The sequence below is a fragment of the Canis lupus genome, chromosome 5 (genome assembly GCF_011100685.1).
Source record: "Canis lupus familiaris isolate Mischka breed German Shepherd chromosome 5, alternate assembly UU_Cfam_GSD_1.0, whole genome shotgun sequence".
Lineage (NCBI taxonomy): Eukaryota > Metazoa > Chordata > Mammalia > Carnivora > Canidae > Canis > Canis lupus.
Window position 1 is genome coordinate 75,767,354 of NC_049226.1, and position 26,837 is coordinate 75,794,190.

Consider the following 26,837-nt stretch of genomic DNA (forward strand, 5'->3'; position numbering starts at 1 on the left):
CCTGAAAGAGCAGCCTCTTCGTGACGTAACGTCCGCTACGTTCCTGCGCTCCCACGAGGGGCGCGCACCTCGGAGGCGGGAGGGACGCGGTGGTGTGGTGGGCCCGAGGGCGCCCAGTTGTGCAGGGGTTGCCCTTGGGTGCGGGTGAGTTGCCCTCGTTCCTGACTTCCTGAGCCCATTTTGTGTGTGAAGCGGTGGTGAGGACCGTGCCTCCCGCGGCGCGCGCGCGTTTCCCGGAAGTGCCGGTGGCCGGTGCGGGCGGGCGCGAGGCGTGCGGCGAGGAGGCAGGCGCGCGGGTCGTCGCTGCGTCGTGGACCCGGAGCCTCTCGGGGACTGGCCGAGTGGGCCCCACCCCGGCTCCGGTGGGGGCGAGAAGGGGCTGCGACCCAGGATATGAAGGAGCGGGGGGTAAGGCGAAGGCCTGGTCTCCCCTGGCAGCCGACCTGCCGTAACTTTCCCTTGAAAAGAAAGTGCGTTGTAACGCTTCAGGCGAGCGTTGAAACAGGCCGTCTTGTGGGCAAATACCCGTTTAAGCTGTTTCATAGGAAGTTACTCAAGATCTAAGAGGAGTTGGATTTGGATTTGCAAAACATTGATTCATTTCAGCTGCTGTGCACGCTCCCCCAGACGACTACGTGAATGAGGTGATGGAACCGTTCAGGCCGCATCGTCTTAGGGCGTCTGTGTGACTTCTGGCCTGGCTGCTACGGTTCGCGGTATGTGCCTCTGGTTTAATTTCACGTGGGTGCCTTGTGATGCCCGTGTCCCCCCAACCCCAGAGTGAGGGGGGAAAATCCCTTCCAGAGACCGGATTCTAGGATCTCCCATATGCCTTTCTTTGGCCCAAAAGATAAGGTGACCCGCTGGTTCTCTGACTTTAAAGTCACAATTTATGTCAGGTCCTGCCAGATTCTGGTTTTCAGTCACTGTGGTCTCATTTTACCATTACCGTGTATTGCAGCAACAGGCTTCCGCATTGGAATTCTTAAAAGATAAACTGAGGCACATTAAAATTTTGAAGGTTGAGAGTCGGGGGAGGGGGCAAAAATCAATTCCAGTTAGGCAGCACCAAACCAAAAGTGAATAGGAACACTGCAGATCAGAGCTAGGGGAGAGACTTTATAAAGTGCCACAAGAAAGGGAACTACTTGATTGGCAATAGTTTAAAGCCTAGGTGGCGCTTTGTGCTTGGTTATGCTTAGTGTTGTCCTTTCTAACCTAGAGACACCTACAGACCTAGATCATGGTTTGCTTAAGAGGCCACCACAGCATTAGAGCCACATCAGTCTAATGGCCTCCTGGTTTAATTCATTTAACCCGGTGCTGAAGGCTCATTGTAGAAATAGTTTTCAGAAGCTACATGCATTGGGACTCAGTAATGCCTTTTTGTTTTGTTTTAATTCTTAGCTGTATTCTGTCACCATAGGATCTCATTTTCTGTTAAGAAGCTTCTCATACATAAGAGTCCAAATGAAATCATTGAGGGAGCATAGAGTCAAGAGTAGAGGAGTGTCTAGCAAGCATCCTCTCAGGTCTGACCTGCTTAATGGTTTTTTAATTCATGGCTTTACATTGCCATTACAATCCGCCCCACCCCCCTTGCTCCCCAAGGACCTCAAGACAATCAGGAACATAAAATGTTCCTTTTTGGAATATTAATCCCGATATTAATTATTAATCCCATAATTAAAGAGTTGTTTTTCTCTTTTCTGACTTCCTCCTCACCGCCCAGATTGACTATCTCCCTCTAAGAAATCTTCAGAGGCCCCTGTCAAGAAAACAACTCTTTAATTTCTCCTATAGTGTTTGATGAGGCATGGGACGCCTAGGTGGCTCAGTGGTTGAGTACACCTTCGCTTCAGGTCATGATCCCAAGTCCTGGGATCGAGTTCCACATCAAGCTCCCTGCAGGCAGCCTGCTTCTCCCTCACCTATGTCTGTCTTTCATGAATAAATAAATAAAATCTTAAAAAAAAAATCAAAAATGAAAAGGGAAGGGGCACCTGGGTGGCTCAGTGGGTTAAGAATCTGACTCTTGATCTCAGTTCAGGTCTTGATCTCAGGGCCGGGAGTTCAGGGCCTGCAGTTAGGCTCCACACTGGGTGTGGAGCTTACTTAAAAAGGTGCGGGGTGAACAGGGAAGTAATAGAAGAAAATGACCCAAAGAGTTCCAGATGGAGAAACTTCAGTATATGCGGTTGGGTTACCCTGAAAGCCTGTCAAAGCACCTAGGCAAGTTGTAGCATCTTGCTCTGGTTCTCCTTTCTGTACTTCTGATAGTTGTGGGTTCTGATCAGGCCCAGCACTGACTCAGACCATGTGGACCGCAGATGAGATTGCACGGCTGTGTTACGAACACTATGGGACTAGGCTGCCCAAGAAGGGGAAGCCCGAGCCCAACCGTGAGTGGACGTTACTGGCTGCAGTGGTGAAGGTACAACTTGTAGCTGACCGGGCCTGTGGTGGCAGTAACAGACCAACACAAGGTGAGGCCTCTTCACCTCTGAATACTCCCTGTCCACATCAGAGATGATGGGATTATCCGTGGCCGTGCAGGCAACAGTCCTGGCTGGTGTCCACTGCAGTAGTGGCGTGTTCCCCTGCTCTCCACCAGGTGGCGCAGTACTTGTGGGAGGTGGCACTGTGGGAACCACAGGCCTGGATGGGTCATCCTATAGGAATGCTCTGGAGGGGTGTGCACACATGAAACCTGAGGGCGGGGGACCATTCACGTTAGGAGAGCTCGCTTAATGATTCATTTCTTTTCCTCTCAGTGACAAAGGAAGTTGTCTCAATGGGAACAGGAACGAAATGCATAGGCCAGTCCAAAATGAGGAAGAGCGGTAAGCTCGGGTGGGGTCTAAACAATACCTGTTGAGGGAGCTTTGGAAACCACCCTGCATTTTGTCCTCTCCTGTCCCCAGTAAAGGGGCCACATCACTGAAGTGGCTGACATTTCCATTCCCACTGACTGTCACAGTCTAGTTGGAAGGACAGAACTCATTTTAAGAATCAGAATAAACTGTGGAAGCAGAGGCTGCCAGGAACATGCCTTCTGCATAGTTTGAAAGTTGGCCAGTATTTTCATGCTCAAACCAAAAGTTCCCTGGACGTGGCTGTTCCTCATTATGTCTGACGTCCCCCAGAAAGCAATCTTTAATTAGATGAAGATTTGGGCACCGAAAAGAATATGGAAATCCCCTAGAGATCTGGTATCTTCACCTTCTGCTTCTAGTTAGATTCTTTTTTTCTTTCTTTCTTTCTTTTTTCCTTTTTTTTTCTTTTTTTTTTTTTCTAGTTAGATTCTTTCTCAGGTTTGCTTTCCCCGTTTTCTTAGCCTTGCCTCCTGCATTCCAGGACCTCTATGGGTTGAATTTGATGGAATCATATCACCACGAGCTCAAGGGTGATATCAGGGTACAAAGACTTGGACCCCTGTTCTCCAGATATGTTCCTATAAATGAGTAGTTCTCAGCTATGGGGAGATTTTGTCCCCCAGGAAACATTCAGCAGTGGTGGGAGACATTTTTAGTTGTCATAGCTCAGGAGAAGGGGACACTATGCTACCTGCCTCTGGTGGTAGAGGCCAGGAATGCTACTAAACATCCTACCTTCCACAGGACAGAGCCTCACAGCAAAGAACTTTTTAACCCAAAATGTTAGTAGTGCTGATTTGAAGAAACCCTGCATTGTCATCATTGATTGTAGTACTTCCTAACAGAGCCCTCCAGGAGCTACATGCCCATCCTGGCTGCTGGGGGAGTCCACCATGTTCAGCTTCTAGGAAACAGGGCCTCTCCAGGTTCTGTATGTCTTCACGAGTGTCCTGTCTTTGCCGCAGGAGACATCCTCAATGATAGCCATGCCGAGGTCATAGCCAGAAGGAGTTTCCAAAGGTAAAGGCACATCCCCAGAGAATCTGACTTAGCTAGTCGTGGGGGCCCCAGAACTTGCATTCCTAATAAGCTCTCAAGTAATACTGATAATGTCAGTCTGTGAGCTACACTTTGAACAGCACTTGACAGTGGTTCTCATGCCTGGTGTGTGGCAGAATTACCTACATTTGTGAAAACCCAGATTTCTAGGCCCACCCCTAGAGTTTCCGCCTCAGCAGGTCTGGGGTGGAACCTAAGAAGTTACATTTCTGATGAATTCCAGATGATGCTGGTGCTGTGGTTCAGGGGCCACACTTTGAGAATCACTAGTCTAGATCATTGTCATAATTCCAAATCACTGCCAGTCCCGTCTATCCACGGCAACTCTTTCTTTGTTAGTAATCAACCAGCCAGAGTCTTTCCCCTCACCACAGAGACTGGTTGTTCATTCTGATAACATCTTGCTCCTCAATAGATACCTTCACTACCAGCTCCACTTGGCAGCCGCCCTGAAGGAGGATAGCATCTTTGTCCCTGGCACTCAGAGAGGGCTGTGGAAACTCAGACCAGACCTCTTGTTTGTGTTTTTCTCCAGCCATACACCCTGTAAGTATATTTCAGTCTTAGGATTAATGTTGCATTGTCTACTTCCTTGTGTCCTCTTATCTGTAGATACATTTCTCGAAAAGCTCTTCTGGCTACAGTGTAGCTATAAGCAGGGGACTGAATAGGCCACTGTTCCTGATCACTTCTCTACCAAGGAAAGACTGTGGTTCTCAGTTCCCAGTCAGGATTGGGAAGCTTCAAGCTGAAACCCCATAAGGTCTGAAACCAGCCATAGGGCTGAGAAGTCCAAAGCCCCAAGTTCTGTAGTGATTTATCCTGAAAGTCATTCTATTCATGCTTTATTCAACAGTTATTTTCCACTGCGTGTCAGACACAGTATGACATACCGGATATGTAACAGTGAGTAAGACCAGTTCCTTGTTTAGCCTTATAGAGCCCTTAGGGAATGTAGACAGTTATGATTAGTTAAGTTAAATTTCAGTGAATTATGTGGGGATGTTCAGTGCTGTGGTTGTGTTAGGCAGGAAGACCAGAGATAGCCTAAGGGTGATCACTGGTTTTTGTCTTGAAAATTGAGAATAATTTCTACTCTTCATAGACAGCAACTCAAGGATGGCAGTAAATTTTCATCACCCTTAAACCTTTGAAGTAAGAATATAATACTGACCTCTAAACATTAAACTCTAAAACACATGCAACTAACACAAGAGCAGGTATACATACTCACTCTAAAGAGACAATAGCTGTCAAGACTTGGTCATAATTCAAATCAGAAATATAATACAGCTTAAGGAAAAATGAGTCCATCAGAAAAGAACTGGTTGAGTTAAAGGCCAGAAAAATGACATACAGAGGTAGATAGGGCTCATCTGTGCTAATAGTGGATGCCCTGGTCCAAGAACTAAATGATGTTTCCTATTTTGGTGCTTTTCAAACTGTAATTTGCATATGAATCACCCACAGATCTTAATAAAATGTAGATTTAGATTCATTGGGTCTGGGATGAAGGCTAACATTCTGCGTTTCTAACCAAGTCCCCCTGATGCCAGTGGTGTTGGCCTGTGGACCACACTTTGAGTAACCCGGGCTTGGCTGATCAGGTGGCAGGCGTAGCATGATTGTGGAGAGAGAGGCATCTGCAGATCACAGCTAGCCCGACAGCCTAATGAGACCACATAAATCAGTGGTCCACAGGCTGGTCCATAGCCAGATGGGGAAAATCAGGACTGTAGTGAGTTTTTCAGAAAGCTAATTTCTTTCCATGTAAAGAATATGAGACTTTTATCTTCTTATTTTAAGTAGTGGTAACTAGGAAAAAAGAAATAAATAGTGGTAATTAGGATTTTTAACATTCTTCCTTGATGGAATACAAAATTGACCACCCTCTGTTGATCTTAAAATCTTCTGGAAATTTTAGTGATCTGTGAGATCAAAATCTAGAACCACTGATCTAACTGCCCTGGGCTAATGGATAATCTTTTAAAATATGATGTCCACCCATGGTTTGGCTCAGGATGAAAGAACACTACCTGGAAAATGTGACTGGCTCCCTTTGCATTTATTTGTCATTGCTAATTGATAACTTGGTGCCTGAGTTAGCTATTTCAGACCCTTACTTGTGAGTTTTATTAGCATGAGTCAGCCTCTCGAGTTTAGGCATCAAACTGTCTAGATCAAATCTCCAAGCCTTTCAGAATGGGAAGTGGGCTCCAGTCAATTCTCCAAAGTCTCTGTCACCTTGTGAGGTCTCTGGAAGCCCGCCAGCCAGCCTCTCTGGCAACACGCCCACTTCTGCATCTCCTGCCTTTCCCACTCTTAGGTTATAAAGGCTACAGATGTATTATTTACACACTTTAGAAAAAACACACATTAGGTTAGTGTTTGAAGAAGTAGCTCTTCTCAAGGAGAGGCTGTGCTTTTTACCAATCTCTGGTTTTCTTTGCTTCTGTTTGAGGACAAAGGTCAGAAAGCTCTAACCCAGCACAGGGAAATACCATTTGTGTAATTCACTGCAGTCTGTACTGTGAGGATATGCACATAAATCTCCAAGATGGGGGAATTATGAACGTTTTTGCCAAACATATTTTTTTTAACTTTTTTTTTTTTTTTAATTCATGAGAGAGAGAGAGGCAGAGACACAGGCAGAGGGAGAAGCAGGCTCCATACAGGGAGCCCGACACGGGACTCGATCCCGGGACTCCAGGATCACGCCCCAGGCCAAAGGCAGACGCCCAGCCACTGAGCCATCCGGGCGTCCCACCAAACATATTTAACCATGAAATCAACCTCCCACTTTTGTTTACAAAGCATTTTATGGGGTAACATTCCACAAAATGTTCTTGGGAAACCATGCTCTTTATAAACCAAGGGTTCTCAACTCAGGAGAGTTTTGCTTCTCGGGGGGAAATTTAGCAACCTCTGGGGACACTCTGATGGTCAGACTGAGGGTTGCTATTGGTATCTAGTAGGTAGAGACTGAGAAGCTGCTAGCCATCCTGTAACATAAAGGATAGCCCCAACAGCAAAGAATTATCTGCCCCAAAATGTCAGTACTATGAAAGTTGACAAATCCTGGTCTAAATTAGTATTTCCAAAACTTCCTGTGATGAGAATTACCTGGGATCTTATTAAAGTATTCTGTGTTCCAGATTCCTCCACCCCAGAATTTCTAACTCATTGGGTCTAGGTAGGACAGAGCTGCAAAGGATTCTTACTTGGGAAATTTGGGCAAGTCTTCCTAATTCATCTCAGGTCATCTGGGAAAATATAATTAAATTCTGGTTAAGACAGTGGTTCTCTCACCAGAATGACCTGGAGAGCTTGTTAAAACACACTGCTTGGTACCACCTCTAGAGTTTCTGATTCAGCAGACTTCACTGTGGGTTCTAAGAATTTGCATTCTAACAAGTTCCCAAGGGACATTGATGTGGCTGGTCCACTGGTGTTGTGGAGAGAGAGGTTTTGAGAACCACTGGTTTTTAAGGGCTTCCTTCTCCTGCAGGTGGGGATGCCTCCATCATTCCAATGCTTGAGTTTGAAGATCAGCCCTGTTGTCCTGTCAGTAGAGATTGGGCCAATAACCCATCAGTAGAAGCCGATGGTAACCTGGAAGCTCCTGAAAATAGAAAGAAATGTGAAGATCTGGGTAGTCCTGTGACCAAAAAGATGAGGCTTGAGCCTGGAATTCCTGATGGTGTGGGTCACCATCAGAGTTTTGGCAATCAGGAGAGTGGCCCAATCCCACCAAGTATCAGTGGCTCTAATCTCACCACACAGGAACTGGCCACTGTCACTGGAATGGCCCCCAGTGGTGCCAAAGTGGTGGATGTTTATAGAACTGGAGCTAAGTGCGTGCCTGGAGAAGCAGGAGACTCGGGGAAGCCTGGTGCAGCGTATCACCAGGTGGGACTGCTCCGAGTGAAGCCAGGCCGGGGAGACAGGACTTGCTCCATGTCCTGCAGTGACAAGCTGGCACGGTGGAATGTCCTCGGATGCCAAGGGGCACTGTTGATGCACCTTCTGGAAAAGCCCATCTACCTGTCAGCCATAGTGATTGGGAGATGCCCATATAGCCAGGAAGCCATGCAGAGAGCTCTGACTGGGAGGTGAGCAGGGAGGGAGGTGTCAGCTGGAACGGTCTTTCCAAGAAGCAGTGTGAGAGTATGTCCAAAGAGCCTTTAAAATGTCCATACGTCTTGATCCAGCGGTTCCATTGCTAGGAATTCGTCCTAAGGAAATGATTAAGAAAGTCCTCAAACATTTAGCTTTGCGTGTAGTCATTTTTAAGAAAGAAAAGGAAACCAGTGAAATGGCCAGCCATAGATTAAGTGATTTTTGTTAAAACTACTACTGATGAATATTTGACCGGGAAAGAGGCTCATAATTTTATTTATTTATTTTAAAGATTTTATTTATTCATGAGAGACACAGAGAGAGGCAGAGACACAGACGCAGGGAGAAGTAGGTTCCATGCAGGAAGCCTGACATGGGACTCGATCCTGGATCTCCAGGATCAGGCCCTGGGCTGAAGGTGGTGCCAAACCACTGAGCCACCCGGGCTGCCCAAGGCTCATAATTTTATTTTATTTTATTTTATTTATTTATTTTTTTTTCCAAGGCTCATAATTTTAAAGAGCAAGTTAAAAGATACAATGAGTTCATTTGGTCTTAAAGTACATATGCAGATGAAGCTCTGCGCAGTAGCAGTATCATAGCCAGTGAGGGTTATCCGAGGCACGATTATTGCTAATGGAAAATTACATATGCAGATGAAAAAAAAGTTGTGGGAGGATATACACCACAGTATTAATATGATCACTTCTCTGAGTGTTTTTTTTCTGTTTGTGATTACTCTTTTTTTTTTTAAGATTTTATTTATTTATTCATGAGAGACAGAGAGAGAGGCAGAGACAGGCAGAGGGAGAAGCAGGCTCCATGCAGGGAGCCTGACGTGGGACTCGATCCTGGATCTCCAGGATCACACCCCCGGCTGAAGGCAGTGCTAAACCGCTAAGCCACTGGGGCTGCCCTGTGATTATTCTCCTTTCTCGTTTTTCTGCTGTGCACATATATATTGCTACCATAATTTTTAAAAAACATGAACAGCAATGTTAATCTTTTAAAAGATAAAAGACATGGGATCCCTGGGTGGCGCAGCGGTTTGGCGCCTGCCTTTGGCCCAGGGCGCGATCCTGGAGACCCGGGATCGAATCCCACATCAGACTCCCGGTGCATGGAGCCTGCTTCTCCCTCTGCCTATGTCTCTGCCTCTCTCTCTCTCTCTCTGTGACTATCATAAATAAATAAAAATTAAAAAAAAAAAATAAAAATAAAAATAAAAGATAAAAGACAAAAAAGATGATCATTCAAGTGTAGTCTCCCTCAAGAAGGGCAGCCAGGCCAAGTTAAGGCTAGGTAACTGAGGGCAGGGTGAGGCCATGGCCAGGAGAGGCCTGTCATGTCAGATGTGCTGCTCCCGAGGCCGAGTCCTGGGAACAGACGCTCTCATTCCACTCCTAGGTGGGTACATACCCAGGAGAAATAAAAACACACATCCACATCAAAACTTGGACATGAAGGCAGCCCAGGTGGCTCAGCGTAGTTTAGTGCTGCCTTCAGCCCAGGGCCTGATCCTGGAGACCTAGGATTGAGTCCCATGTCAGGCTCCCTGCATGATGCCTGCTTCTCCCTCTGCCTGTGTCTCTGCCTCTCTCTCTCTCTCTCTCTCTGTGTCTTTCATGAATAAATAAAATCTTTATTAAAAAAAAAAACTTGGACATGAATGTTCATAGCAGTACCAGTCATAATAGCCACAAACTGAAAGAGCCCAGATGTGCATGGATAAACAAAAGGTAGTAGACTGTTACAGTGGATCGTCAGCCACGAAACAGAGTGAAGGCCAGTTACATGCTATGACATGGATGAGCCTTGAAAGCTTTATGCTAAGTGAGAGGGGCCACAGAGTGTATGATTTCATGAAGTGAAACTTCCAAAATGGGCAAATCCAGAAGTAGATTAATTAGTAAGTGCTGGAGAAGGGCATGGGGAGTGACCGCTGATGGGTGTGGGGTTTCCTGTTGGGAATGAAATGTTAGAAACTTAGGTTGTGGCAACAGTGGCACAATTCCGTGAATATACTAAAAACAAAAAACCCCATGAATTCTATGTTTAAAATGGATGAGTTTTATGGTATACAAACTATGTCTTATATAATAAAATGTTTTAAACAAAAGCATCCTAGGCACTATGCCTGAGACAGTCTCTGTGTTTTCCATACTTTCTCTATTCTGAGACTTTAAAGCTGCTGTCTGCTTAGTTCCAGAGCAGCCTCATGTTGGCATCTAGATTGTGTGAAAGACTCAAGAGGGGAAAACAAAGCTTTTATATTATAGGACAGTTTTGGTTTCTAGTGTGTTTGGAGGATGCCTTAGGGAGCAGATGCCAACAAATTAATATTTCTGTTTAAGGGTTTGAAATCTTTGAAAGCCAGTGCCAGGGCTGGAGTTTAGTGTCCCTGCCGTCACTGAGGGTGGGGACTCAGCTTGTTTCCACTTCAGAGCGATAGGAAGGGATCTCCCTCCGGCCAGAAGGTTCACGTGCTCTAGATACTGTTTGGTCACATACTCTCACCGAGACACAGGGGTGCTGAAATGGTCCATGGGCCTAGACGCTATCTTTCTCCAGGAGCATCCCAAAACTGAGTGCATTTTCCTTCACATTTAGGTGTCAGAACATCTCAGCTCTCCCCAAAGGCTTTGGAGTTCAAGAAGTGAAAATACAGCAGTCAGGCTTACTATTTGAACACAGCCGCTGCGCCGTGCAGGCGAAAAGAGCTGACGGCCCAGGCAGACTTGTTCCTTGTGGCGCAGGTAAGGTATCCGCGTTCCACTTGCCCCAGAATAACTTTGCCCCAGGCTGTGGAGTGGCCTGGAAGGGGCTACATCCATGCAGCTTGGGAAGGCCACCTATTACCAGAGTGGTCAGTAGTGCCATCTTGGGACACATCTATATTGGGTCCAGTTCATACTGTGCCTGACCCTGGGCAACCTACTTACCCTGTCTTAGCCTCGGGTTCTTTATCTTCAGAGAAGATACAGAAGAAATATCATTTCTTAACAAATCTTATTAATAGGGGCACCTGGGTGGCTCAGTGGTTGAACATCTGCCTTTGGCTCAGATCATGATCCGGGGTCCTGGGATTGAGTCCCGCATCAGGCTCCCTGCAGGAAGCCTGCTTCTCCTTCTGCCTATGTCTCTGCCTCTCTGTCTCTCATGAATAAATGAATAAACAAAATCTTAAAAAAAAAAAACTACTCTAGCTTTCTTGGTAAATTATAGGCTATTTTTTAAAAATCCAACTAATAAAATGGACAGAAGACATGAATAAATGTTTCTTCAAAGAAGACATCCAGATGGCCAACAGACACATGAAAAGATTCTCGACATCACTCGTCATCAGGGCAATTGCAAGTCAAAACCATAATGACATATCTCCTCACCTATCAGAATGGCTACAGTTAACACAAGAAACAACTGTTGGCAAGGAGGTGGAGAAAAAGGAACCTCCTTATACTGTTGTTGGTGGGAATGCAAACTGGTGCAGCCACTGTGGAAAACAGTATGGAAGTTCCTCGAAAAATTAAAACTACTCTATGCTCCAGTATTCACACTACGAGGTATTTACACTAAAAGTACAAAAACATTAATTCAGAGTTACATGCACTACTGTGTTTTTTGCAGTATTATTTACAATAGCCGAGCTATGAAAGCAGCCCAAGTGTCCATCAAGTGATGAATGGATAAAGAAGATGTGAGATAGATATACAGATTGATCAACAGATAAAATGAAATACTACTCAGCCATAAAAGAAAATGAAATATTGCCATTTGGAATAACATGGATGCAGCTAGAGTGTATTATGCTAAGCAAAATAAGTCAAACAACATATGATCTCACTCATGGAATTTAGGAACAAAACGAACAAAGAAAAAAAAAACAGACACAAACCAAAAAAACAGACTCTTAACTCTAGAGAACAAACTGATGGCTACCAGGGGGGAGGGATGAAATAGATGGTTTATAAGAGTAGGCTTATGATGAAAAAAATATTTTCTTATGAGGATTAAATGGGAAATCCTATTTCATGCATTGACTGTATGTCCACCATATAATAAATTCTTAGTTGTTAAGAATTTATGAGTTGTTAAGAATTTATGAGTTGTTAAGAATGAATAATGATGAATAATGAACCTCTTCTTTATATTACTGTACTATGGAGGCCAAGCATCAGAGTGGCAGCCATTGACACTGATGTCCTATCTAGCTCCCATGGGTCTGCAAAGAGGGAAATATTTTTGGGGAAACACTTCTGACATTCACAAGAAACTGAACAGTTTTAACCTCAGAATCTTGTCTCTTCATAGCCATCAGTTGGAGTGCAGTTCCTGAGCAGCCACTGGATGTCACTGCCAATGGTTTTCCGCAGGGAACAACAAAGAAAGGAATCCGGTGCCTTCAGGCCAGGTACAGCATATTGGGGCAGAAGGGAGATAGTGGTTGTGCAGGCACCTTTTACCACTATGTAATTCCGGAACATCTTCATCACCCCAGAAAGAAACCCTGCAGGGATCCCTGGGTGGCGCAGCGGTTTGGCGCCTGCCTTTGGCCCAGGGCGCGATCCTGGAGACCCGGGATCGAATCCCACATCGGGCTCCCGGTGCATGGAGCCTGCTTCTCCCTCTGCCTCTGTCTCTGTGCCTCTCTCTCTCTGTGACTATCATAAATAAATAAAAATTAAAAAAAAAAAAAGGAAACCCTGCACCTGTGAGCAGTCAGTTCCATGCCTGACTTCAGCCCCTGATGTCCACGAATTTACTTTCTGTCATTGTATTTATCCATTCTAGACATTTCACTGCATGAAATCATACGATATGTGGCTTAATTTACTTAGCATAAAGTATGCTTACTTAGCATAAGGTTTTCAAGGCTCATCCATGTTGTAACACGTAATGGTAACCTGTATACCGTTGTATCGATCTAACCACTTTCTATTTATCCATTCTTCCATCAATGGACATTTGGGTTATTTCACTTTTGTGCTATTAGGAATGCTGCTGCTGCAAACATTTTATCATGAGATATCCGGTGGACATGTTTTAAATTCTCTTGGGTATACCTTAGTGTGGAATTGCTGAGTCATATAATGACCTTGGGGGTTTTTTGCTTTTTTGAGGAACTGCCAAACAGTTTTCTATAGCAGCTGCACCATTTTAAACTCCTACTAGGGATTTATGAGACTCAGTTACCCTACATTTTTTACCACATTCGTTATTGTCTGTCTTTTTTATTGTAGCCATTCTAGTGGGTATGAAGTGCTATCTCATTGTGGGTTTTTTTTTTTTTTTAAGATTTATTTATTTATTTATTCCTAGACACAACAGAGAGAGAGAGACAGAGGGAGAAGCGGGCTCCATGCAGGGAGCCCAATGTGGGACTCGATCCTGGGTCTCCAGGATCACACCCTGGGCTGTAGGCGGCGCTAAACCACTGCGCCACCAGGGCTGCCCTGTTTGTTTGTTTGTTTTTTAAGATTTTATTTATTCATGAGAGTTACAGACAGGCAGAAGCACAGACAGAGGGAGAAACAGGCTCCCCTCCGGGAGCCTGATGCAGGACACAATCCCAGGACCCCTGGATCACACCCTGAGCTGAAGGCAAACACGCAACTGCTGAGCCACCTAGGCGTCCCTCACTGTAGTTTTGATGTGCTATTCCCTAATAACTGTTCAAGCTTCTTTTGATGTTGGGCATTTTTTCATATACTTATTAGCCATTTGTCTATCTTCTTTGGAGAAGTATCTATTCTTATCCTTTGCCCATTTTTAAACTTGGTGTATTTATCTTTATTGTTGAGTTGAAGGATTTCTTTATATAAAATTGATAGTCTTTTATCACATATGTATTTAAACATATTTCCTGCAGTTCTGTGGGTTGTCTTTTCACTTTTTGAAAGTATCCTTTACGGCACAAAAGTTTTAAATTTTCTTGAAGTCTGTTTTATCTATATTTTTCTTTGGTGGTTTGTGCTTTTTGTGTCACAGGTAAAAAACCATTGCCTGATTCAACATCAAATAGATTTGCTTTGTTTTCTTCTCATAGTTTTATAGTTTTTTTTTTCTTAAGATCTTATTTATTCAAGACAGAGAACATAAACAGAGGGAGAGGGAGAAGCAGACTTAACTGCTGATAGGGAGCCTGATAATGCACTCTGTTGCAGGATCTCAGGATCATGACCTAAGCCAAAGGCAGACGCTTAACTGACTGAGCCACCCAGGTGCCTTCAGTTTTATAGTTTTAGCTCTCAGGTTTATGATTTTGACCCAATTGAATTAATTTTTCTATAAGGTGTGAGGTAGGGGTCCAATTTCATTCTTTTGCATGGAGATACCCAGCTGCCCTGCCACCATTTTTTTGGAGACTGTTCTTTCCCCTGGAAGATTTTGAAAAGAACACTTTCTTGGGCTTTACCATTAGGAATTCTGGTTTCATGGGTCAAGGTTGGAATCCAAGAATCATTTATGAAGCTTGACAGTGATTGGACTGGCAAAAGGGGAACCATGAAAGCAAGACTTGTCATCTTCAAATTGGCTTTTACTGAAATGTAGAGCATATAGTCTGCTGGACATGAGACTCCCTGTGTGTTTGAAGGTTCATGCATCTGCCTTACTGATCTTTTTTTTTCTGAATGTTCAGAGATGCCACTCTGCTTTTTTCTCTTAGTAGTCTTCAATAGCCTGAAGGTGGGAGGGGTTTCAGGGGAATGACCTCTCCACCAAAGGTATTTACATCTCAGGTGGATTGAGCTGCCACTGAGTGACTGTTGTAGAATCCCATCATTTACAGGTACAGTTAACCCCTGAACAATGGGTGAGTTTAGGGGCACTGACACCCCTTGCATTTGAAAATCCATGTATGACTTGATTTCTCAAAAACTTAACCACTAATAGCCTGTTGCTGACTAGAGGCCTTACTGGTAACAAACGGTTCAAAAACATGTATTTCATACTATCTTCTTTTTTTTTTTTTTTAAAGAGAGAGGGCATGCATGTGCATGAGTGGAGGGAGGGAGAAAGGGAGAGGGAGAGAGCATCTTAAGCAGGCTCGACACCCAGTGTGGAGCCCATCACAGGACTCCATCTCACAACCCTGGATCGTGACCTGAGAGTAAATCAAGAGTCGGATACTTAACCAGCTGAGCTACCCAGTTGCCTGCTTATGTGCTGTATTCTTACCATAAAGTAAACTAGAGAAAAGAAAGTGTTAAGAAAACTATAAGGAAATTAATAATGACAATGCTGTATTTATTGGGGAAAAAAACCCTTGTGTAAGTGGACCCTGTGCAATTCAAACCCATGTCATTCAAGGGTCAACTGTAGTTCTTTTCACTCTGAGTTGTTTTTCCATTTCATTACTATTTCCTCACAAAAAGTTGTAATTAAAGTTTACAGGTGGATTTCTTCCTTTTTGATGCTTATTTGCCAGCCTCAACACAGACAACAATAACAGCTTACATGTTCTTAGACTTTAAAATTTTATTCTTTGCAACCACTAACCTGGGTTCCAATAGCCTAGTCTGTGGACTCAGACAATTTCTTATGGTGCCCTAGGCTGTTGAATTGAGTGATATTTACAAAATTAGGGGTGGAGGCTTTTGGATCAGTTTTTCCCCAAGGGCCTTCTAGCTTCAGACCACTGTTTGCATCTCTCAGGGACCAGCTCAGCCACAGACCAGAATGTGTTAACAGAGCAGGTTGTGCCTTCACCGGGACCAGATTTCCTGCAGAGTTCCCGCTCCACCTGCAGTGACAGGCCAGCAGCAGCCGTTCTGGCTCCTCCCACCTGATTGAAGCTGCAGTTTGTGCTTTGCTCAGATCTCAATGCTCTTCTCTGGGAATCTACACCCTCTTTTACCTTAAAAGGTCAGCTGCCTCTGCTTTCTGGCTCACAATCACCATCCTCTTTTCCAATTCCGGTAGTACTGTTCTCCTGCTGGTCCCAGTATGCTGGTGCTTTCTGTTGCTTGGGAGCGCTTCCTGTCCCCATGCTCGCTCTGTCTCCAGTTATCCACATGACTTGGGACAAGTCCAGTTGCTGTCCGGGCCTTTGTGCCTTCGTATCTGTAAAATGAGGATATTGAAATAGATGATTTGAAGTCTCTCTGATGAGAGGCAGACTCGTACAGGGAGGAAGCGTATGGGGGAAGAGAGCAGCAGCTTTACAGTTCAGGAGACTGATGTTTCATCCCTGGTTCCCTAGTGTGTGACCTTGGGAAAATTCCTTTACCTCTCTGAGCCTCCATTTCCCCAACTGTAGAGCAAGGGTAACTAAGTGTGTTTCCCCCAGGAATGTGATGAGAAGTGCCGGCAAATGTGGTGCCGGGTACTTGCCACAAGCACCTTGTTCAGATTGATTTTCCCTTCACTTGTCCAGTGAAGCTTCATAGTATGTGTGAAAGAGTCAGAGTTTCTTCTGCTGGAGAGAAAACAAGTTTTTCTCACTGTTCATTCCCAAGTGCTGGCATCCTGGAACCACCTTCTTTAGAATTATGGGGAATATGAATGCAGAGTGGGATGTTAGAAACATTTATATTCTAATGGAATACGAGAAGAAAATACTTAAGTCTTTGTGTTCTTTTATACACAATGCATTAATAACAAACACCAAGTAAAGGACCCTCCTTTTCAAAAAGCTTCGTTTTTACTTTTTTCCCTTAAGTGGCAAATCCTTTTCCCATCCCAGAGCATCCTGGAGAGATCATGACATACTTCATTGGATTGTAAAAGAAGAGTGAGGGATTAAAAAACAAACAAAAAACCTAAGTGTGTCTAAGTTTGTTAAAGATAGGGTGAGATTAAGAATACCAATGTAAATATGTAATCTTTTTTTTTTTAATTTTTATTTATTTATGATAGTCACAGAGAGAGAGAGAGAGAGAGAGGCAGAGACACAGGCAGAGGGAGAAGCAGGCCCCATGCACCGGGAGCCCGACGTGGGATTCGATCCCGGGTCTCCAGGATCGCGCCCTGGTCCAAAGGCAGGCGCTAAACCGCTACGCCACCCAGGGATCCCATGTAATCTTTAAGAAATTATACTTATTGAGGCACCTGGGTGGCTCAGTCAGTTAAGTGTCTACTCTTTTTTTTTTTTTTTTAAGATTTTATTTATTTATTCATGATAGACATAGAGAGAGAGGCAGAGACACAGGCAGAGGGAGAAGCAGGCTCCATGCAGGGAGCCCGACGTGGGACTCGATCCCAGGACTCCAGGATCGCACCCTGGACCAAAGGCAGGTGCCAAACCGCTGAGCCACCCAGGGATCCCCAAGTGTCCACTCTTGATTTCAGCTCTGGTCATGATCTTGAGGTCGTGAGATCCAGCCCTAAGTTGGGCTCTGCACTCAGTGTACAGTCTGCTTGGGATTCTCTCCTTTGCCCCCTGCCTCCCCCTCCCCTCCCTCCCCATCTCTGCCTCGCCCTCTCTCTCAAATAAAATATTTTAAAAAAGAAAGAAAAAAGAAAGAAAAATTACACATGTGTATAGCTTTCCTGGCTCTTTGATCCACCAACCAGCGTTGTTAACCAACTCACCAGGAAGAACCTAACATCCAAGAGTGTAATCCAGGGCACCTGGACAGCTCAGTCGGTTGGGTGTCTGCCTTTTGGCTCAGATCATGATCCCAGGGTCCTGGGATGGAGCCCCACATCAGGATCCCTGCTCAGCAGGGAACCTACTTCTCCCTCTACTTCTGCAGCTCCCCCTGCTTGTGCTCTCTTGCTCTCCCTGTGATGTAAATAAAGTCTTAAAAAGAGAGAGAGCAATTCTTGCTGCTAAAAGGAACCAAGGCTCCTTGGGAGAGTGGTGGCCAGCAGCCACCAGGAGAATTCTGTGCTTCACAGATAACATGAGCGGTTACTATTGAGTAGGTCTTGTAGACAGAGGAATTACTAGTGTGGTCACTCTGTTCTGCTGTTTAATAGGTCTTGAGAAAGGTCGTACTTCTCTGGAGGGAGCCCTTGTTTAGCAGAGGAGAGGTTCCCAGTATCCCCCTTCTAGCTTAATAGCTATAATACCTTAACATTACTCATTCAGCTGAAAACATTCACAAGAGAAAATGCTGTTGTTCCTCCAGAGGGAAGAATGCTAGGACCAGTTACAGAGCAGGTGTCAAGTTAGCTCACTAACACGGATGTCTTCTTAGAGTGACGTTTGAGGCCTTGACATTTCACCACAGTGTTGGTGGTAGATAGAATCCATTAGGGCACCTTAAGTGATGTGTTTAACAAACCTTTATGTGGACCCTTCTCCAGGTCCAGATAGGCATGGTTGATTGCTAAGTCTTCTTGTTTTGTTTTTATTTTTCGTTTTGCAGCAAAGCAAAGTTTATTGAGCAATAGCAAAGTAATAGTACAAAGCTCCCAAAGAGAGAGGGGAACCTGAGAGGGTTGCCCTAGGGCTTCATGTTTTGGTGAATGAAATGCCTTGATATGCTTCATTAATGCAATAATGTGATGATAATCATAATCATAATAAAGCCAGATGTTCTCTCATAGTTGCACATCATTGGCCCCTGGGCTGTAGCAAAAGTTTCATGGGCTCACCTGTCAGTATTTCAAAAGAAAGCATGACTATCTGGGCAAGATACTTAGTTTATTTTTTATGTTTTCCCTTTGCTGATTCTGGGTGATGCAGGCAGTGGAAATGTTGACTCTGTAAGACTCTAGACTTCTGAACAAAAACGTGCATGGCCCCGTTCCCCAAAATGATCAAACAGACTCAGAAATACAGAGAAAGGGACGCCTGGGTGGCTCAGCGATTGAGCATCTGCCTGCAGCCCAGGGCCTGATCCTGGAGACCCGGGATCGAGTCCCACATCGGGCTCCCTGCATGGAGCCTGCTTCTCTCTCTGCCTGTGTCTCTGCCTCTCTCTCTCTCTCTCTGTCTCTCATGAATAAATAAAATCTTTAAAAAAAAAAAAAAAAGAAATACAGAGAATAAACTAGTGGTTGGAAGAGGGGAGGGAAGGATAGGGATGGGCAAGAATGGGTGAAGGAGATTAAGAAATACTTCCAGTTATAAAATCAATAAGTCAGGGACATGAAGAGTACACATGGGGGATACCGTCAGTAATATTGTAATAGCTTCGCGTGGTGACAAACAGTAACTGCGCTTACGGTGATGAGCATTTTGTGATGTATATAATTATCACATCACTATTATACACCTGAAACTAATAAAATATTGTAAATCAACTATACATCAGTTAAAATAAAAATCATGGCTGGGTGGCTCGGTTGAGCAGCCAACTCTTGATTTCGGCTCAGGTCATGATCTCAGGTTCCTGGGATTGAGCCGTTTGGCCATGTGGGCATGCACACATGTGTGTACTCTCTCCCTCTCTCTTTCTCTCTCAAATAATTAAATAAACCCTGTTTTAAAAAATCACCTTATTGGAGGTTGGCTGCCACAATGCTGTATTAAGTAATTTATTTTATTTCATTTTCTGGTCACTGCTGTTACAATCAGTTGTTTTGTTTTTCCTTGTTGCAGTTAATGTTTGTATCCAATAGCCTTGTTAACTCTTAATATTCTCCTAGTTTATCTGGGAATTCTAATGTAAACAGTCTTTTGCAAATAGTATTTCCTTTTTAATCCTTCATTCCTTTTATTTATTTGTTTGTTTTTCTTTACTTCCTGTCCTAGCTAGAACTGACAATATCACAATCATCAACAAATAATGATTTTGGTTTTTGGGTTTTAATCCTTACTCCTTTTATTTCTTGTCTTACTGGCCAGAGCCTTCTGTGTAACATTGGATAAAAGCAGTGCCTTTGTCTTACTCTTGATTTTAAGGATGGGAATTTGCTGCAGGTTTTTATAGATCCCCTTTTATGGATATAAATACTATCTTTCCTAGTCCTTGTTTGCTAAAAGGTTTTAAATCATTCTGTGGATGTTGAATTCTAAGAAATAAGAAATGCTTCTCTGCATATTTTTTTTTCATCATTGTATTACATTTCTCCTTCAATCCATTAACAAGAAAAGTTTCATTAGTTTTTTGGCTTTGTGTTTTGTTTTGTTTTGAAGATTTATTTATTTATTCGTGAGAGACTCAGAGAGAGAGAGGCAGAGACATGGGCAGAGGGAGAAGCAGGCTCCCTGTAAGGAGCCTGATGTGGGACTCGATCCCAGGACTCCAAGATCATGCCCTGAGCCAAAGGCGGATGCTCAACCACTGAGCCATCCAGGCATCTGTTTTATTTATTTATTTTTAATTTAAAGAAACTTTATATTCCCAAGTGCTAGCCACCACTCAAGCTCATTTAAGGCCCAGGGAGAGTGCTGTTTGAGGGCTCAGGACCCCTCATGAAGTAGCCTGGGTGCCAGCCGGGGGAGGGAACTTCTTGACAGACTGTACACTTCCCTGTTTCACATATCTCAGTTTGGCCAGGATGTCCAAGCTGATGGTACAGTCTGTGAGGATGGGGAAGGCTGTGGTGTGTAAAGATGAGACTGTACTTTGTTGGCACACACGCTTCCCTTTTCTGAATTGGCTCATGCACTGTGTATGGGAGGGAAGGAAGGAGGCACATGCAGTTCACATCCTAGCAGCATGGATGGGCAAAACTGGAGAGGCCCACGTGGGCTTGCAAGACACTCATGTCCTTCACTGTTCCAAACGATGGCCTGCACAAAGCTTCATGTTAGAAGCAAAGGATTGGCCTCAGGGGCCTAAAGTGCCCATGGGACTGTCCCGTGCATGTCCAAGTGGACTTTATGAGCGTAGTTCACACAGGGAGTGACACTCAAGTCTGAAACTGTTTCAGGGTTTTTTTTTTTTTTTTTTTTTTTTTTTTTTTTTATGTTTCAGGGTTTTTTAAGCAGTACTACCCACAGGGCCAGCTGCCTTGAGAAGAGGTAGTCCGGGAGTTCAGTATTCCCACCTCTATCTTGACCCCATTTGAGCCTGTCACCTTGATGATTTAACTGCTGATGACACTTCTTAAGATGAGGTTCATTTTTTTCCTCACCCCAATTCAGGCCTTGGTGTTCTTCACGTGAAGAACAGGTGAAAATAGGGGAGCTCTGTGCTTTCAAACCTAAGAAAGCTACTGTGCGAAGCCAGTGTCTCATAGGGGCCTGCCATGTGTTAAACACAAAATAAATCTTCTTCGTCTTCTTTTTCCAAACAGATCCCGAATCAGCAAAGTGGAACTCTTTAGATCATTTCAGAAACTGCTAAGCAGTATTTCAGAGGACAAGTGGCCAGACTCCCTCAGGTGATGCTGTTGACCCATGTTTTTCTCATAATTAGGAAGATTTGTGGTTTAATTCTGGCTTACAAATGTCAGGAAGCTTTGGCAGGAGTCTGTGAGCACTTCATTACCGCTTGTGCACTCCTCTCTCCCCAGGGTCCTGATTGCAAACTCAGATCCGAAGTGTGCAGGATGGGTGGGTTAGTGGTACAAAGTTAAGAAGACTGGAGGGGAATCAGGGCTTGGCCTGTTCCAGGCTCTTCTTTCACCACCCTCTGAATGGAGAGCAAGGCAGACATGTGAGTGTTTGGGGAGCAGTAGAGTCTGTTAGGAATGCCACTCTCTTTTCTCTTTTGTTCACATCAGTGGTTGTGAGCTGCAGCCTAAGGATTGAAATTGCTCCCAAATAGGAATGCAGAGAGCTATAAAACTGCTGCAGGGGCAGGTGGGCGAGGGCAGTTCAGACATTAACTACCCGTGGTTAGTGCCGTCACTTCATACGCACCAGACGCAAGCCACCCACACTTCTGACCACTGACTACAAATTCAGGGGTCCCTGCTGCCCCCTTAGGTTCGGAAATTCACGGGGATAACTCACAAGTTCAGGAAAGCACTATACTTAAAAAAGTATAGTAAAGTAGAAAATAGAAAGTAATGACTTTATATCATAAAGAATGTAAATCAGGACCAGCTAAAAGAAGAGACACATAGAGCAAGGTCTGAGAGGTTCCCAAACACAATGCGTCTGTGTCCTCAAGATGTGTCACCCTCTCAGCACACCACTGTGTGTCCCCAGCCAGAAGGGGGACCCAAGCTTCAGTGTCCAGAGTTTTCTTTGTGGTTTTATTATGTCAGCCTGCTTGAACCGTTGGCCATGTGGCATGACTAAACCCATTGTCCGTCTCTGGAGGCCAGAGTGATAGCACAGACTACACTCTGCTCTATGGTTAATCTCCCTGGCATGGCCAGCCCTGTCCTGATCTATCCAGGGCCCACCAGAAGCCACCTCGTTGCGTGGAAGCTCAGGTGTGATTAGAGGGGTCCACCGTGCAGAACAAGGACATTCCTGCCCCCAGGGAAAATACGAGGGTTTGGAGGTTCCCTTCCAGGAACTGGCAACAAGACCAGCCAAAGTCTTTATCATACAGCAGTGGGGAAGTGAAGGCGTTACTAGAACCATCTATGTCAAGAGGCAGCTGCTTGTTAGCACCACCATGCGCACTGCAGTCAGTAATGATGTCCTGCAGTCACTTTGCTCATTTTTTGTCAGACAAATGAATCAAACTGACAGTGGGGGGCGGGGGGGTGGTCCATAGATTTTGTATGTCAGTGAAAACAAATCTAAACCAAGGTCAGGGGAGACTTTATTTAAAGGAATCATGGCAGTAAGAGTAAGAGAGTAAAGGAATCACAGCAGCAGGATTGGCGCCAAAGCAAGGACACCGCAGCCCTAACAGTTTGTCAGCCTCTAGGGCCCACGGGAAGGAGCAGTGAGCAAGGCTAGAAAGAACCAGGAGGAGGAGGGCATGGGATCTGCAGTTAGTGTGATGGGACAGCCAGACAGGAAATATCTTTTCTGGAGATCAGTGGATTCTCGGGGGTTGGGGATGAGGGCTGTTAAGGCGTCACCCCACATTTTGATGCCGGCTCAGGGTGCAGTGGGTCAAAGTTCAGGGCCTAGGAGAAGGACAGAAGCATAACTAATGCTGGTCAAGGAAGCAAGAATTTTGTTGAGATTGGCATGTGGGTACAAACAGTTCAGCTCATCATTGAGACAGAAGAGAATGGGAGTTTGGAGGGTCCATCATGGGTAGACCTAGGGCACATCCATGAGTCTTATCTGAGTGTTACAGCGAGAGGGACTGCTTTGCAGGAAACCATTTCCCAGAACACTTTAAACCAAAAGTAGATAGTTATTCTCGTTTTATCTGATTTCACTAGGACCAGACAAGACTAGCATTGTTCATTCTCACCTGCTTTCATCCATGCTGCTTTCTAGTGAATTTCCTACGACAGAGAAAGAGCTGCTATAGGAAAACATACCCAAATCCTCCTGTCCGTAGGTCTCTGGTTAGAAAGCTGTCCAGCTGACTGCTCAATTGGCCACCATGTCGAGCCGATCATTGAGTATCTGTGTGCTTGCTGATGTGTGTGCATTAGGGTACAGAAGCTTGAGACGTACCACGAGTACAAGGAGGCCGCATCTGCTTATCAGGAAGCCTGGAGTGTGCTCCGGAAGCAGGCCTTTGGATCCTGGATCAGAAACCCTTCAGATTATCACCAGTTTAAATAAGAAGGGCAGACTACAGAAAGCTTACTGGTAGCAGAGTAGTTTCTAGCATCCAGACTGGACTGTTTATTCCTTTGTGCCAGACAAGCCTTAGCCTTTCTTGTGGCTGAGTCAGGAAAATCAAAGTCTGCCATCTACCAGAGCAGCATATCTCTTCTTTGTAACATCGACAGGATTCTGGAGCACGGAACAATCCATACTTGACTGAAATCCCTCTCTGCTAAAATGGCAGCTCGCTGATGACCTTGGCATCTGTCCTAAGTTGTATGTTACTGCTTCTCTAAAATATGGAATAAGAATTTGGAATATGATGCTTTAAAAGTACTCTGCAGTGGCTCCATTTTGCATGTTCCTACGTTGATTTGGCAAGTATTTATTGGGCTGAGATGATGTTCAAATCTCTGCAAGTTTTAGAGCTTCCTTTCACATTGTGGACAGGTTTATATATCCATCCGTTCTTCCTCGGGAGAGCCACCCTTTCCGGCTCTATCCATGGGACTTGGTTGAAGCAAACCTTGCTCTGTGGCTGTGGGTCTGTGAGCCAGCCCTGTAGAGTCCCAGAACTACTGCGAGAGCCAGCAAGGAAGATTCTCTCTCCTCTCGCACCAGGAACTGTAAGGGCCACATAACCATAGGACTGCCTGTGGCTGCCTTTGCTGCCACACATTGAGAATGAAGGCAATAAAGAAGGAAACTGAAATCCACTCGTGTGACCTTGTTTGGATGCCAGTGCCCACCCACCCTGGACTGCGTGTATGTGAGATAAATTTGTATTGTTGTTTTGGTCAAGCCTGTTTGAGTAGATTTTCTGTGGCTTTCAACTGAAAGAGTTCTGTGTAAAGGCCAGAAGTCTGTACAGCAAATCAGCAGACCTAGCAACCAGTCCTGTTTTAATCAACATCGAATGTCTAACTCTCAGCCTCTCCACACCTTAAATTATTGACGGAAAGAGTAGTTTTCCATGTTGGGATTATTCCAGGTTCTTCTCAAAGTTCTTCAGCATTTTTGTATAGCTTTTTTAAAAGAAGATTTTATTTTTTTTAATTTTTTATTTAAATTCAGTGTAGTTAGCATATACTGTATTATTCGTTTCAGAGGTAGAATTTAGCGATTCAGCAGTTGCATATAACACCCAATGCTCATTACATCACATTCTCTCCTTAATGCCCATCCCCCAATGCCCCTCCTTAAGCTTTTTTTTTTAACGATTTTATTTATTTATTAGAGCAAGAGAGAGAGCAGGGGCAGAGGGAGAAGGAGAAGCAGAGTCCCTGCTGAGTGATTTCAGGCTTAAACCCAGTACCCTGAGACCATGACCTGAGCCAGAGGCAGACGCTTAACCACCTGAACCACTCAGGCGCCCTTAAAATTTTATTTTTAAGTACTCTGCACCCAGCATGCGGCTCAAACTTAACGACCCAAGATCAAGAGTCGCACGCTCCACTAAGCCAGCCAGGCACCTCGTCATTTTTGTGTAGCTTTAAATGTTTTTTTTAATAACAGCTTTATTGGAATATAATTTACATTCCACAAAATTTACCCACTTAAAGTATACAACTTAGTGGCTTTTAGTATATCCACAGAGCTGTACAACTTCACCACAATCAATTTTAGAACATTTTTTTGTTCTAAATATGGTGGGGAGGGGACACATCAACCCAGCATGGTACCCATTTGCAGCCACTCCCTCTTGTCCCTCAACCCCAGCCCTAGGGCAGCCGGTAGTCTACTTTCTCTCTCTAGAGATTTGTCTATTCTGAACATTTCACATAAACGGAATCATATAATATGTGGTTTTTTGTGACTGGCTTCTTTCACTGAATATAATGTTTTCAAGATTCTGATGTTATAGCGTGAATCAGTAGCACAAATCAGTACTATATTCCTTTCTATGAAATAAAAATAACATTCAGTTGTATGGATGTACCACATCTTATTTATCTAGTCATCAGTTGACGGGCACTTGGGTGGTTTCCACTGTTTGGCTCTTGTGAATAGTGCCGTTATGAACATTCCTGTACCAGTTTGTGTGCGAACATATGTTCTTAATTTTTTTTTTTAATGACAGAAGTGATACATATTTGTCCTAACAAATTATCCTTGAATTTTTTTTTTACATAAGAAGTCTTTTTAGGTGGGGATGCCCAGATGGCTCAGCAGTTGAGTGTCTGCCTTCAGCCCAGGGTGTGATCCTGGAGTCCTGGGATTGAGTCCCACATTGGGCTTCCTGCATGGAACCTGCTTCTCCCTCTGCCTGTGTCTCTGCCTCTCTCTCTCTTTCTCTGTGTCTCTCTCATGAATAAATAAAGTCTTTTTTTAAAAAGTCTTTTTAGGTAGCAGGAAAGAAAGGCAAAAGTATCACTCTCTGGAGGCCAGGCCTTCCCATATGCTGCTTTAATCAGGGAGATTCTTTGACCCCAAATTCTAGCAATTAGGGTAACAACTAGCAGGAGCTTTTTAGTCCACAGAAGATTATGCATCTCTCTCTCTCTCTCAAGAGATGCTATTTAAAGGGTAAAGATTTGTATGAGAATGTAAGGAGGTAATATCTTTTTATTCCAAATTTTATGGTAAATTCGTCAAATCAATACAAACAAACAAACAAACAATGTAAAAACCACCCCTACATTTAGACTTCAAAGCAAAAACTGGGAAAACCCTGAAGGCTTCAGACAAAAGGCAATTTCAGGCTCTGTCTGTTTTCTCAAGACCTAAAAGTGGTGCTTAGACATCCAACTTCCTACATTTTACTTCAGTCTTTCATAAAACCCTTAAATCTCTTATAAAACCCTTATAATCTCACCTGTGCCTTAAAATTACATTTTAAAATACTGGCAGGTTCTCAAATTTCACACATTTTATTAGATCATGTGTTTTTACTTGTGTTTCTTAACCCATATTTAACCTATATTTGACTGATAACCATTTCTGATTTTTAAGTTCATTTTTTTTTCTAACCCTTTCTAACCCTTTTAAAACATGTAGAAAACTTTAAATGGACACAAAAAATAGAACAATGCAGCGGACCCCCACATACACATCCCCAGGACGTAACAGCCACCGGCCTTATGCTGCTGTTACCTAATCTATTCTCCCCTGTCCCTCTCCTGGGGCTTTCTTGGAACTTTCTTTTCTTTTCTTTAAAGATTTTATTTATTTATGTGAGATAGTGTATGTGAACAAGCAGGGCAGAGGGACAGAAGCAGAGTCCCCACTGAACAGGAAGCCCAACACGAGGCTCCATCCCAGGACCCTGGAATCATGACCTGAGCCAAAGGCAGATGCTTAACCAA

General features: G+C 44.2%; 1 protein-coding gene, 1 long non-coding RNA gene and 1 other non-coding gene across 24 annotated transcripts in view; 2 read left to right on the forward strand and 1 right to left on the reverse strand.

Moving 5' to 3' along the window:
* The first annotated feature begins 12 nt into the window (after positions 1–12).
* The window catches only part of ADAT1 (adenosine deaminase tRNA specific 1), a 45,011-nt gene continuing 18,186 nt past the window's right edge, over positions 13–26,837 (forward strand). For 7 of the 22 annotated variants that reach the window (XR_005360093.1, XR_005360092.1, XM_038538265.1 and 4 more), the window contains exons 1-9: positions 13–144; positions 607–716; positions 2,298–2,486; positions 2,775–2,843; positions 3,722–3,896; positions 4,351–4,481; positions 7,444–8,047; positions 10,665–10,810; positions 12,366–12,465. Coding sequence is in view for 20 of the 22 variants with exons in the window: in XM_038538265.1 (XP_038394193.1) it covers positions 2,318–2,486; positions 2,775–2,843; positions 3,722–3,896; positions 4,351–4,481; positions 7,444–8,047; positions 10,665–10,810; positions 12,366–12,465 (1,394 nt within the window). In the remaining 2 variants the exon portion in view is untranslated. Of the gene's footprint in view, positions 145–247; positions 409–606; positions 717–2,280; positions 2,487–2,774; positions 2,844–3,721; positions 3,897–4,350; positions 4,482–7,443; positions 8,048–10,664; positions 10,811–12,365; positions 12,466–15,710; positions 16,893–21,191; positions 21,279–23,195; positions 24,334–26,837 lie in introns of those variants that run through there. The other 15 variants (XM_038538270.1, XM_038538275.1, XM_038538273.1 and 12 more) reach the window with 15 other exon arrangements.
* On the reverse strand, positions 6,579–17,849 carry LOC119871948. Its single transcript, XR_005360094.1, has 3 exons — positions 17,589–17,849; positions 15,913–16,118; positions 6,579–8,170 (listed from the first exon to the last, which is right to left on the reverse strand). It is a non-coding gene; the product is annotated as an uncharacterized LOC119871948 (long non-coding RNA).
* LOC119872085 lies at positions 8,631–8,770 on the forward strand. The gene has a single exon (XR_005360276.1). It is a non-coding gene; the product is annotated as a U4 spliceosomal RNA (small nuclear RNA).